The sequence below is a fragment of the Citrus clementina genome, unplaced genomic scaffold (assembly GCF_000493195.1).
Source record: "Citrus clementina cultivar Clemenules unplaced genomic scaffold, Citrus_clementina_v1.0 scaffold_5, whole genome shotgun sequence".
NCBI classification, from domain to species: Eukaryota; Viridiplantae; Streptophyta; class Magnoliopsida; order Sapindales; family Rutaceae; genus Citrus; species Citrus x clementina.
Window position 1 is genome coordinate 24,065,702 of NW_006262201.1, and position 11,777 is coordinate 24,077,478.

An 11,777-nucleotide genomic window follows, 5' to 3' on the forward strand; every position below is an offset into this window, starting at 1 on the left:
ATTTATTTATTTATTTTTTCATTTACCCTTTTGCACGTCAAAATTTATACTGTCTATTGGTTAATTCTTTCATTCTTTCTGGGCATTCCCAAAGAGAGAGCACAAATAAAACTCATTGTCAAGTCCAATAATCACTTACAGTTTCTCGGAAAAGCAAAAGTTTGTTGAGTTGTGACCACACACACTCAGTTTCCTCAGTTCTAGAACTTCGAATATTCATTACTCAGGTTTTTTTTTTTTCTTAATGAATGTTATTGGTAAATAGTTGACTTTCATGAGAAATAAATACCCATGTGGGTTGTCAAATTGTATTCATGGCCTGCCACTTCTATTTATGTTATTAGATCTTCTGCTTCATGAATGTAGGATTCTTTGCTTTTTCTTTTTCTTTTTCTTTTTTGGTATGGTTATTATTTTTAATTACCTTTGAGTGTTTGTTACGTTCATTGTCTGTCATTTTGCTTGAATCTTTATTTAATTTGAAGGAAAAAAAATTGGGATTTTGATGAATGTGATTGTGTTTCTTAAGGTTGGTGATTGATGGTCAACACTATTGATGAAATTGCTCTGGTCTCAGATATGACTATAGGTAGTAGTAATCAAGAGCGAAAGAAAAAGGTTCAATGAATAAAACTTGTGTGTTAATTTTGATCTTTTTAAAGTGATCTTATGTTTACTGTTCTGATCAAATTGCTGTGATTTCAGTCCATATTCAAGAAAGTATTCTCAATGGGGGAAAAAAATGGAAGCCAAATGGATAGAAGAGGTACATTTGATGATATTGCTGGTGAGTGCTTTTAGATTCTGCGCTTTGATAAGACTGCTTACGGATATCAACATTCTTTTGGTTTCCTATTCAGTGTGAAAAGAATCCCTTTGTGAGAGGAGATTCATACAGTATTATTTTTCCATCTTGTTGTATAAATACCATTCCATTCGGCTTATTGATTGGAAGAATGCTCTCTCTCTCTCTCTCTCTCTTTCCCATTCTTTGGTTAGTTGAATTCAAAGATAATAATTTGTCGAAAAGCATTTCTGGGGATAAAAAGGTGAAAGATAATGAAAAGGAGAAAATGGATTTGAGCATATTGGCAATTTTTTTATAAAAAAATTGAGAATATATTCATGTTTTTATGTATGTAAGAAAAGAAGCAAGAATGGTATAACTTCTCTTTCCCTTCTGTTTCTTACGCGAGAATAGATTCTTGATATCAATGGAAACTAGATGGTTGAGTTGAGAAGTGTTAAGAAATTTTCACTGGCATGATGTCCCTGGCATAAATTCCAAGAGTATTTTGTTAATTTACTAGTTTTTCTTTCAGAAAATTTTTTGCTTGTTTCTACTTGCAGAAGCACAGCCTAATTCAGCAGTTGAGTCTTTGTTCTTCAACAGTGTACCAATGACAAGTGGTTGTAATGTCCAGTCCTTCCGGTAAACATAGCAGTTCTATTTTCTACTCAGTTTGGACCATTCAATTACATTTGTTTAAGTATTTCTATTAGAGTATAGGAACTAATCTTCTTGTTTGTTTCTGTGTTAAAGAGTTTTTGTAGCAACATGGAATGTTGGAGGAAAAACTCCTCACAGTGGCCTTAATCTAGATGATTTTCTTCAGGTTGACGGTCAGTCAGATATATATATTTTAGGGTATGCCCTCTCTCTCTCTCTCTCTCTCTCTCTCTCTCTCTCGTTACTTCCTCAAAATGATTTTCTTTTCGCTAAATGAAGAAGTTCTAGTGTTCTACAGAAGTTGAATTTCTGGTTCAAATGGTTTCTATAGCTGAATTCTCATGTTCATATTTGTATTCTCAACCATAGCATGGAATATGAATCGTATGAAGTGATCAACATTATTAATTTGTGATCAAAGCGTTGTAATTATAGTTGCTAATCCATGCCTTGGGTTTTAACTTGTTTCTAAGCACATGTTGGTTATACGCAAAAAAAATTTTGAAAATTTGATTTTTGTCCCAATCAGGGAAAATCTGCTTCAAAATCACCATCAAATTTTTGCATATTTTCATTTTTATCGTGTTAGTTATGAAATTTGAATATGCATGCAGATTTCTTCTCTATTTTAATTGTCGTTTGGATTTTTCAGTTTTCAGGAAATTGTCCCATTGAATGCTGGTAATGTGCTAGTTATAGAGGATAATGAACCCGCTGGGAGATGGTTAACATTAATTAACAAATCATTGAACAAATCGCATAGTGTGTCTTCTAGAAGAATAAGATCTGCTCCATCTTTCAGTAACTCACTCTTCTTCCAAAAACCTTCTCTTAAAAAGATCAGTAACAATTTCCGGACTGAGAGTAAAAGGAGGCTGAAGATGTGCAACTGCACCCCTGAACTTGAACTTGAAAGGAAGTACAATAAAGAATTTTGTTTTCCTTGCCAACAATCAAATAATGTAACTGTAAGTGAAGATGATTTTTCTTCTGAAGAGGATGAAGATGGGCCCAGCAATTTAGAAATGACAGGCATTTCCACCCCCTCCAGTACCACCCAGATGAAATTCAGCCTTGTTGCAAGTAAGCAAATGGTGGGAATATTTGTCACAGTTTGGATGAGGAAAGAGTTAGTGCAGCATGTAGGTCACTTGAGGATTACTAGTATCAGTCGTGGAATCATGGGTTACCTTGGAAACAAGGTAGTTTTGATATATCATTGATACAATCATGCATTTTCTTTTACATACATTCATCTTGCTATGCATTCTTGACTTTATGTTCAACAAATGCATCAAATTTTAAGAAACAGAAATTAGAAATTGTCTTTTTAGTACCACATCAATCAAATCATTTTCCTGTTTGTTGTCTGGTTGCAGGGTTGTATTTCTGTTAGCATGTCTTTCCATCGGACAAGCTTTTGTTTTGTATGCAGTCATTTAGCATCTGGAGAGAAAGAGGGTGATGAGCTTAGGAGAAATTTAGATGTCATTGAGATACTTAAAAACACACAATTCCCAAAGATCTGCAGAACGCCTGGCAGTAGTGTGCCTGAGAAAATTCTTGACCATGGGTGAGCATATTTAAATTTATTAAAAGATGATTGAAAAGTATCTGTGAAATTCTTATTTCAGTAATATATTAATAGCTTTTTTATTGATTTCACTAATACACCACGTGTTTTCCTGTTAAAATGGTCCCAGTCGGGTCATATGGTTGGGGGATTTGAACTACCGGATAGCATTGAGCTACTTGGACACCCGAAAGCTACTAGAGCAGAATGACTGGGATGCTCTGTTTGACAAAGATCAGGTGTGGTTTCTTCAACTTCCTCGTAGAAATGGTTAAATATTTTGTTGGTTATTTGGGTTTGATGTGGCATCCTTGGTTCATTTTATCTGTTTCTCATGGATATGGTGATTTCTATTTATTGAAAACATCTGAAGTTCATTTTCTTGGAAGAGCATTTTATTGGCTTTTCTAACTCTGATTTTGTTATATATTCGTATCAAGTTATGTGATTTCTTGTATGACAGCTCAAGATTGAAAAGGATGCTGGCCGAGTATTCAAGGGATGGCAAGAGGGAAAAATTTACTTTGCACCTACATACAAATACTCTTACAATTCAGATACTTATGCTGGGGACTGTATAAAAACTAAAAACAAAAGGAGAACTCCGGCTTGGTATGCATAAAGTTCAAACCTCATATATATTTCTCAACTGCACAAGTTATAGAATTAAGTTTTAACTGTTATTAATTACAGGTGTGATAGAATACTGTGGCATGGGACTGGAATTCAACAGCTTTCTTACATACGTGGGGAGTCCCGTTTTTCAGACCACCGGCCTGTGTGTGCAATGTTTTCTGTGGATGTTGAGGTCAACAAGGGTAGCTCAAGGAGGAAATTATCTGGCTCTAACATGAAAGTTGGAATTGAAGAGCTCTGGCCTCTTACTAGTAGATGGTAGCCTTAATAACATGTGAGTTCACCAGGAAAAGATTGATGGTAATTTTAGTCTTAGAACAGTGGACTCAAAAGGATTATGTGCCATGTTTCAGAGCTGTGAGGCAGCTGAATTTTGGTTGAAAGACAGCTAACCTTGGTCTTTCAACCAATTTGTCTCCATGATTTTTAAATCATGTGCCTTGTTATGGAGCCTAGTCCTTGAGGTCTAATTTTTAGGACATTGCTTGGTTAATTTTTTTTTTTTTTTATCCTTTTATCTTGAATGTTGTCTGATTTTTAACGGATTAGATCCATTGTCAGGTACCAATATACAGGGGATTCTGCAAGTGTACAAGTTGTAAAAAGTATCAAATATTTCGCAGAATGTTACATAATCTACAATCGAGGAACACATGAATGATGAAGAAAGAAAGTTTTGCTCAGAGTAGTTGGCTAAAGGATGATTCAATAAGAAGGTTTCAGATTGATTTTCGTGGATTACTGACTGGATAACTATGAAATGGTAGATGAAAGGGAAAACTATTCTTGAAGTTGTGTAGATAGCGAATGTGCTTTGCTTGAAGAAAAAGATTCACCAAAAAAATATAGAAGAATTTTTGTTTTGGCTGATAAGATAAGATAAGGAAAAGGATGCCTAGGAGATTCTTGATAAGGCAACTGTTTTGTCATTGTCTTTGGTCTATGATACGTTATGAAACTTGCCCGGTTGCCCTTCAGGGAATAGAATATTCTTTTTCCTTTTTGCTTTTTTCAATATTTTGAACTTTTTTTTTTCCCAATCTTTCAATTTATGGGACCAAGTTTACAGTCCGTTAGAAAGTTAATTAATGCTTCGGCACAAGAAAATTTAACTTAAAGGACAATAAAAGAGAGAGTCAGCTACATTTATTTTTTGAATAAATCATTAGAAAGTTATACACTAAACACAAATGAATGAGATGAGATTTAGTTACCACCGCTAACAACTAATCCTCCACAAAAAGGAATATCAGTATCAGGCAACCAAGTGTCTCCCATGGTGAAATTGTAAACTGTAAAATTCAGAGCCTGTGAAGCATTCATGAGACTGTAACCGGGCCACTTCACTCTCATTGTAGTATTAGCTCCAGGGCCATAATTCCGAAACTCACCATAATACAAAGTATCCAACCCAACCGTTCCATTCCATTCAAGCCACCCAACAGGACTTATCAAATCTCCAATGTAAGATTGCATGTAAACTGTCCTGGAAAATTCTTTCCAGGGCCTGCCCAGATAGTTTAATGTCGTCGCCGTGGAGTTCAAGTCCTTGGCAAAATCTGGGGCAGCAACAATGGAGCAATTTTGTATGGCAATGCCAGTGTTCTGATTGGGATCAGTTCTTCCCTGAGCTGTTACCGCATTCTTCTGATTCGGCATCGGTTTTCGAGCGTATATGTTACAGTTCTGGAAGACTGCAGCTGCATTGCCAAATATGAAATCAACGGTGCCATAAATGTCACATTCTCTGTAAAATTGCCTTAGTGAATGGACATAAAGAGTGTCTTGGTAGCCTTCAAAACTGCAACGGTAGAATGATGAGAGATCAGCATTGTTCCTCAGAGCTACTGCTTGGTGCTTTGCAGGACCAGCTGTGTTCTTAAATGTAACATCTACCGCTACAAATCTCTCACCAGAAACAGCTGCAACCATACGAAATTTTACATTAAGACACTTTAGTCGCTAATATTACATCTGATAGATTTCGGCATTTTTAATAGGGAGAATGACACTTTAAATCTCTAATATTACTTCTCTTACGTTACTGTTGAATTATAAATGTAACTTTTTAATGTAACCAGTTCTTTCCTACTTTTTGATAAATACATTATATTAAATTGATGATATGGTTAGGATAGTAAAAAGATCCGAAAAGTGTATTTTATTTGTTGCAATTTTAACTTGACAAATGTAATAGGTAATTAAGGATAAAAAAAAAAAGAAGCATCTAAGTGGTAAAAAGTGATAAACATTCGGGGTCCTCCATTGTTCAATAAAACAGTGTCACATCTCAATGTTATTATAAGGGCATTTAGGTCATTTGGCATATAAATGGACAAACTATGTATGAATATTCGGAGACCCACATGTGACATATTATTCTGTTACCCAATAAAATTAAGCATCCGAGTATATATAATTTGCTTACCGAAAGTTGAAGAATTGAAAGTAGTCCAGCCATCAATGACACTGTGATTTCCAGTAATGACAGTCCGATTGATGCCATCACCAATGAGCAAGAGATTCTTCTTATGCTTAGGAACAACCACGTATTCTTCGTAAACAGCTTCTCGTGCATAGATAACAAAATACCCATCTTCGGGCTTGGAGTTATTGGGAGAAAATGCAATGGCATCCCCGATTGTTGTGAAATTATCAGTCCCATGTGGGCTCACTATCACACTTTGGTTTACAAGAATTCCATTGCTCTCCACTTCACCAAGATTTCTTTCTCCTTTGTGGCAATCATGGCAAGGTGCCTTTCTTATATCCTGCAAATGAAAAAGTTATTTCATTTGAAGAAAAATGCAATAGCTAAAGTATTTGCAAACATTTCTCCATATCTAATATTCTATATAAGGAAAAAAAAAGTCTTTAATCACCATCTAAATCTTAATTAATACCAACTTTAGCTCATGTTATTAAGGGTGATGATTTGTCGCAACTTACAAATCACCTAATACAAAATAATGAGTTCGTCGTCGCAGTCAGTATTAACACAACAAAATAATTTTTAACACGATTAGTAAAGGTGTCAAATTTGAATTCACTTAAATTTAAATCAAATTAAAAGATTTTTCAGTCCCTCAAATGGCATTTTCCCATGCATGACAGCTGGCAATGGGGTATCCAATGACAAGTTGATCTGCTCCAAATCCTAAGCACGCGAGGCCATGTGGCAAGCAGCGTGCAGCTTCAAGGGGCAGGCTCTACTTGTACTTGCACAATCCCATATTAAGAAATTACAATCATAATGACTACCCATTAATAGCAAAATTATTATTATCCTTATTATAGACGTAATATTGTACCTTAATTTCCACAAATAGATCTAATTGTGTAAGCAAATTGGGTCAAATTTATGGGCTACGGCATGGCGTAGTTGACTTGAATTTCAACATAACCACGTGGGATGTGGCTGATCTTTTTTTTTTACCTTGCGTTGACTCAATAGCTATCTAAACATTAAACAATGTCAAATCTCAATTTACTTAAAAAAACACTTTTAAAAAAAAAAAAAAACAACTCAATAAGATTTAGCTTAATTAAATATATAAAGACTTTTATTAAGTCAAGAATGAGTAATGCTATATATCTTAAATTTTTTATCCCAAAAATTATCATAAATAATATATCATTCATCAATTGGTTAGTGAGATAATATAATTACTTTATTTAAATTTTGTAAAGAATAACCAATCATTAATGACACATCATTTGAGATTAAAATTTTAGGATAAAAAAATTTAAGATATCTATCAAACTCATCGAGAAATCTAGTTGTGGGTTTTTGGTTAGATCTACAATATAATTGTTCTTTAAGGAACTCGAAAAGTGCTAGAAAATCTACCCCAGTTACCTTCTGGAAGCATTTATTAATAAACAAATCTATCATTCTTCAGATTAATCTTAAATTATAATTTGTCTCTAAACCAAGTTCTCTTCGAAATAACCCTTGAGGGAGAGATCCACAGACCTAAATTAGTACTTATAAAAAGAATTCATTTAGTTCTATTAGAAATTAATTTGACCAAATTGGTCAACTTGATTTGTTAATCACCTAAGAAATTAAGCTGTCCATGTTATGCAATCTGCAAATCTAATTAATTAAATCAATTAACTAATTAACCAAAGCACTAATAACTCTTTGAGAACTGAGATTTTATAGACTTCGACCTACCTACCATGCTAACTCTCTTAGTCCAATGCCATGCACTCATGCGTATATAATAGTATATAATACTCAAGTGTCAATTTTTTAATTACTTCAATTAGGCCTCGAGTGCTTAAAAGCAATATCTAAACTCATTGTCGTGTCTAAACACCAACAAATTATAATTGAAAATTTATATCCTAGTACTTAATCCTTATATAAATCAGCAGTAAACGGGATACTAACGTCTAGATCCTTGACTTCCGATGAAATTATAAATAAATATCTTCTTTGTACTTTTTCATGTAAAAGTTTCTCGATAATCATTCATTGGATAATCAATTTGTAAAATAATAAATTACTATTCTATCTCCCTAACGATCTTATGGTTAAATCTCACCTCAATGAAAGGGAAAAATTGAGTACTATTCGAAAAGTGGATTTAATTTTCATATCCATAAAAATTTGAAACATATAAGTTTCTCAAAGAATTTATTTCTTGAGTCTCAAAAAGTCAAATCATTGATTGACGACGTATTGGAAACTGAGTCTTTAAATATAATATTTTCAAAACTCATAAAACTTGATGTTATTAATTATCCCAACAAATGTAAGAAGGAGCAGTGTATGATGAGTTTGTTGGGTATGAGTTGTTACCTTGATAAGAGTCTCGAGCGGTTCACGAAACCGGTTCGTGTTCTTCAAAAACCAATTCTTGGACCGTTTGCTTCGCTTCTTATTCCGCCTCAAATTCCGGTCCAGTGCGTGGGTCACGAGCCCAAGCGAAACACTGTACAAACGAGTCACATTCGACAGCGGCTCATACAGCACAGCAGCAATGCCGCTCTTCGAATCCACAAGCTCGTCAAAGCAAGTCTGCTGATTCGTGACGATCCCACTCAGCAGACTCGTGACTCTGTCCACGAATTCATCCGTCATCGACTCAGCCTCCTTCAGCTCCCCAGAAATCGAACGTAAGTAGTCAACGTTCAGTTCCATCAGCTCCCCGCAGTCGGTCAGAGCCCCGGCCTCCGCGTGGCTGAATCGGGACCGTTGCTTCTCGTGGGTGAGGTAATGCCTGATGGTTTTGGAGAGCTTTTGTGCTTGTTTCGTGCATTGTTTGACTGAGAACTTGCCGTAGTTGTAAGGGCTGGACGGTGAGGATTTGAAAGCGGAGAGGATCGAACGGCAAAGCTTTGGATATGGAGTTGATTTGCATGCAATGGAAGGTGATTGTGTTTGTGTGGAGTTTTGAGATAAACAACAAAGAAAGAGGAGTGAGAAGGAGAAGAAGAATAAAATGGCTACGGAATGGCACTTCATTCTTTTCTCTTTATGGGGGGGTTTTCTCGGGAAAGTGATGGAAAAGTGTGAGAGATTGTGAAAAGAGTGTGAGTGTATTTATATTGATATGGAGGATAGAAAAGAAGATAGATTGTGTTGAGAAACAGAACGTGTATATCATTATTGCCATGGGGTGATAATTTTTTAGGTCCTTGAATTTTGATAAATCACATGTAGAGACGTATTTTGTAAGTTTTTGTTTATGGGTCCTTGCACGCCCTTATGTTCTATTAGTAGGGATATTGAAAATACCATGTAATTATTCGTAAACCAATCCTTGGTCTGAGTGACGTGCACCTTCATATCCACTCTACCTTTTAGGTTAAGGGTTGGAAGTCATTCCACGTGTATTTTGAAGACTGATTGTTAGAAGTGAATATGGTTCATTATGGATCTAGATATCTGAACCGCATCATAGTAGATATTACTAGAAAATATTTTTAATAAACTTCTTATCGTAAATATTATTAAATTGTATTGTAACTTTTTTCGCAAAGATCACCATGATTGTGGGGGGTTACGCGGGACCCTACCTGTAATATATATCATGATGGTAAAGAAATATGAAAGGAGATATAAACCAAAATCTCCAAGCTCAAGAGAAAAACGAAAAAGCATAATAATACACTAAAGAGTAAGAGTCAATAGCAAACTAGCAAAAGAAGTAAAAGAAAAGAAAAACTATTTTCGAACATGAGGGTGCTCTTGCACATCTAGATGAATGATGCCAAATAAACCAACAAACAAACCATGAGAAGCAAGAAACATTGATGAACCTAATGAATATAAGCTTAATTAGCCATGAAATTAACGGCAGAAGTAATCTTGCCTAAAACATGTCTACAACAACAAAGGGAGAAGCTGACATAGCTTGAACTCAACCAAGAAGATTAACATAACTCCATCGCAAAGAGCCATGAGAATTAATCCAATAAACGACAATAGCCAGATTAGAATCCTCAAGTGTATTTTTTTTTAATATTCATTGCTCAAAAAATTTGTAACACTAATAATTAAATAAGGCTCTAATTTTGTGAAAAGAAAATGACAAATTCAAAAAATTTGTAACTTTAGATTCCTATTTTGGCCCTTCTTAACCTATTATGTTTGACTATAAACTATGATAAAATACAAATAATTCTAGAATACATTTGGAAGTCATCATACAATAATCGAATGATGCTATATAATATTATGTGTGTATCTTTAAAAAACCATCATACAAATAGTAGATATATTAAATTCAACTATATATATCTTCGTTGTATAACCTTTGATGTGTATGAGACTTTACTATAATAGAATAACATAAGATAAGGGCAAGAATCCGTTTAAAAAAAAAAAAAAAGAAAAGAAAACACAAATTATGTTTTTATTTACAATTATATTAAACTTAATGGACCTGGATATTTATTATCCCTTACTTATTATTAGTATTGAGTATGGCTAGGGGTGTCGGTCTGGAATTGGGGGTTTGTCAAGTAAATGCATGTGGCTTATGGGCGATGGAACGTGCAAGGAAAGACAAAATTGATGAAGTGTGTGAAGTGTAAGGAACACAGTTGTTACACTAAACATCGCAATAATTAAATCCTAGTTGATGCCCTTTCTTTATTTTTTATTTTTAATTACTTACTAGATTCTGAAAAGAAGAAATCTAGTTAGGATGAGAACATTCATTTCATAGGCTGAATTATATATATATAAGAATAAGACACGTTAAAATATTTTATTTTTATTTTCAAATAGAAAAATTCTATGTAAATACGTAATAGTTTTTGGTCATTGGCAGTAAATTATAATAGCAAAAACAAAATTGAAGGAACAAAGACATTATTAATCCTTACCGTACCACAATAATATCGCAAATGCTTTAATCATTTGAATTGTATTCAAGTAAAGCTCAAATTAGAATCAGGGGCAATGCTCGAACTAAATCTCCGGAGGCTGGGTGCTGACCAAGTTCAAACTTCAAGTATTAATAGAGAATTGATTTTATATGATTTTTCATCTACAGTCGTGGTGTAATCGCTGGAAATTTAGAAACTTTGCTAGTAACTGTAGCAATTTTAATTTGGAGATTTTGATTGATAATTGAGGCTATTGTTACAAATAAAAAATAAAATGAAAAAATTATTAACAAAATAAAGATCAAACAGTGGGCGACTTTAACTTTAATCCGCAAAATATAAAATTACATTTTCATCCTATATATAGATTCTACAAATTAATTATGCAGGATTTAAATCAATATTTTTCTACCCAATTTTTAATATTTCCTCTAGAAAATTCAAAAAAAAATTTTAAAGCCTACAAGTGTCGTGGCCCCCTCTAATCTTAAGCACCCTCGGCCCCTAATTATGAATGATTAAACTACCTTTTAAATTGGCGACTAGAGTATTAGACCGTAATACATAATCTACAGCTCAAAGGGTATGCATTTCTAAGTGTCATTAAGGACTTGACTTATTGGTAGGCTTATCCCTAATTGAAAGGCATAAATTCGAGTTTCCATGAGAACTCAAATATTTTCTCTTCTTCGTGTGGGGGGGGGGGGGGGGGGGCCCCCCCCAAAAATAAATTAAAAAATTTGGGCCTTGCCAGGGGGAATCCTTTTTTTG

At 34.2% G+C, this 11,777-nt stretch overlaps 2 protein-coding genes and 1 pseudogene across 2 annotated transcripts; 2 read left to right on the forward strand and 1 right to left on the reverse strand.

Moving 5' to 3' along the window:
* The first annotated feature begins 125 nt into the window (after nucleotides 1-125).
* On the forward strand, nucleotides 126-4,626 carry LOC18043017 (type I inositol polyphosphate 5-phosphatase 10). The gene is made up of 11 exons (XM_024184470.1): nucleotides 126-227; nucleotides 530-618; nucleotides 706-787; nucleotides 1,351-1,432; nucleotides 1,544-1,648; nucleotides 2,103-2,652; nucleotides 2,830-3,023; nucleotides 3,154-3,262; nucleotides 3,487-3,635; nucleotides 3,717-3,933; nucleotides 4,209-4,626. Exons 2-10 carry the CDS (start codon nucleotides 541-543, stop codon nucleotides 3,919-3,921), a joined length of 1,554 nt encoding a protein of 517 aa, XP_024040238.1. The 5' UTR covers nucleotides 126-227; nucleotides 530-540; the 3' UTR covers nucleotides 3,922-3,933; nucleotides 4,209-4,626.
* Nucleotides 4,627-4,766: 140 nt separating this feature from the next.
* Nucleotides 4,767-9,218, reverse strand: LOC18040524 (probable pectinesterase/pectinesterase inhibitor 25). The gene is made up of 3 exons (XM_006432471.2): nucleotides 8,470-9,218; nucleotides 6,088-6,430; nucleotides 4,767-5,581 (listed from the first exon to the last, which is right to left on the reverse strand). Exons 1-3 carry the CDS (start codon nucleotides 9,133-9,135, stop codon nucleotides 4,866-4,868), a joined length of 1,725 nt encoding a protein of 574 aa, XP_006432534.1. The 5' UTR covers nucleotides 9,136-9,218; the 3' UTR covers nucleotides 4,767-4,865.
* A 1,380-nt stretch (nucleotides 9,219-10,598) lies between these two features.
* LOC112098055 overlaps nucleotides 10,599-11,777 on the forward strand; it is a 13,874-nt pseudogene continuing 12,695 nt past the window's right edge.

Bases quoted from the DNA above. Each gene is read 5' to 3' on its own strand.
- LOC18040524 (XM_006432471.2), bottom strand. From the start codon at position 9,135: ATGAAGTGCCATTCCGTAGCCATTTTATTCTTCTTCTCCTTCTCACTC. The intron at 6,431-8,469 runs GTAACAACTCAT...TTTCATTTGCAG, and splicing joins CGCTCGAGACTCTTATCAAG to GATATAAGAAAGGCACCTTG. The intron at 5,582-6,087 runs GTAAGCAAATTA...GTATGGTTGCAG, and splicing joins TTTCAATTCTTCAACTTTCG to CTGTTTCTGGTGAGAGATTT.
- LOC18043017 (XM_024184470.1), top strand. From the start codon at position 541: ATGGTCAACACTATTGATGAAATTGCTCTGGTCTCAGATATGACTATA. The intron at 788-1,350 runs GTGAGTGCTTTT...TTCTACTTGCAG, and splicing joins TACATTTGATGATATTGCTG to AAGCACAGCCTAATTCAGCA. The intron at 1,433-1,543 runs GTAAACATAGCA...TCTGTGTTAAAG, and splicing joins TGTAATGTCCAGTCCTTCCG to AGTTTTTGTAGCAACATGGA.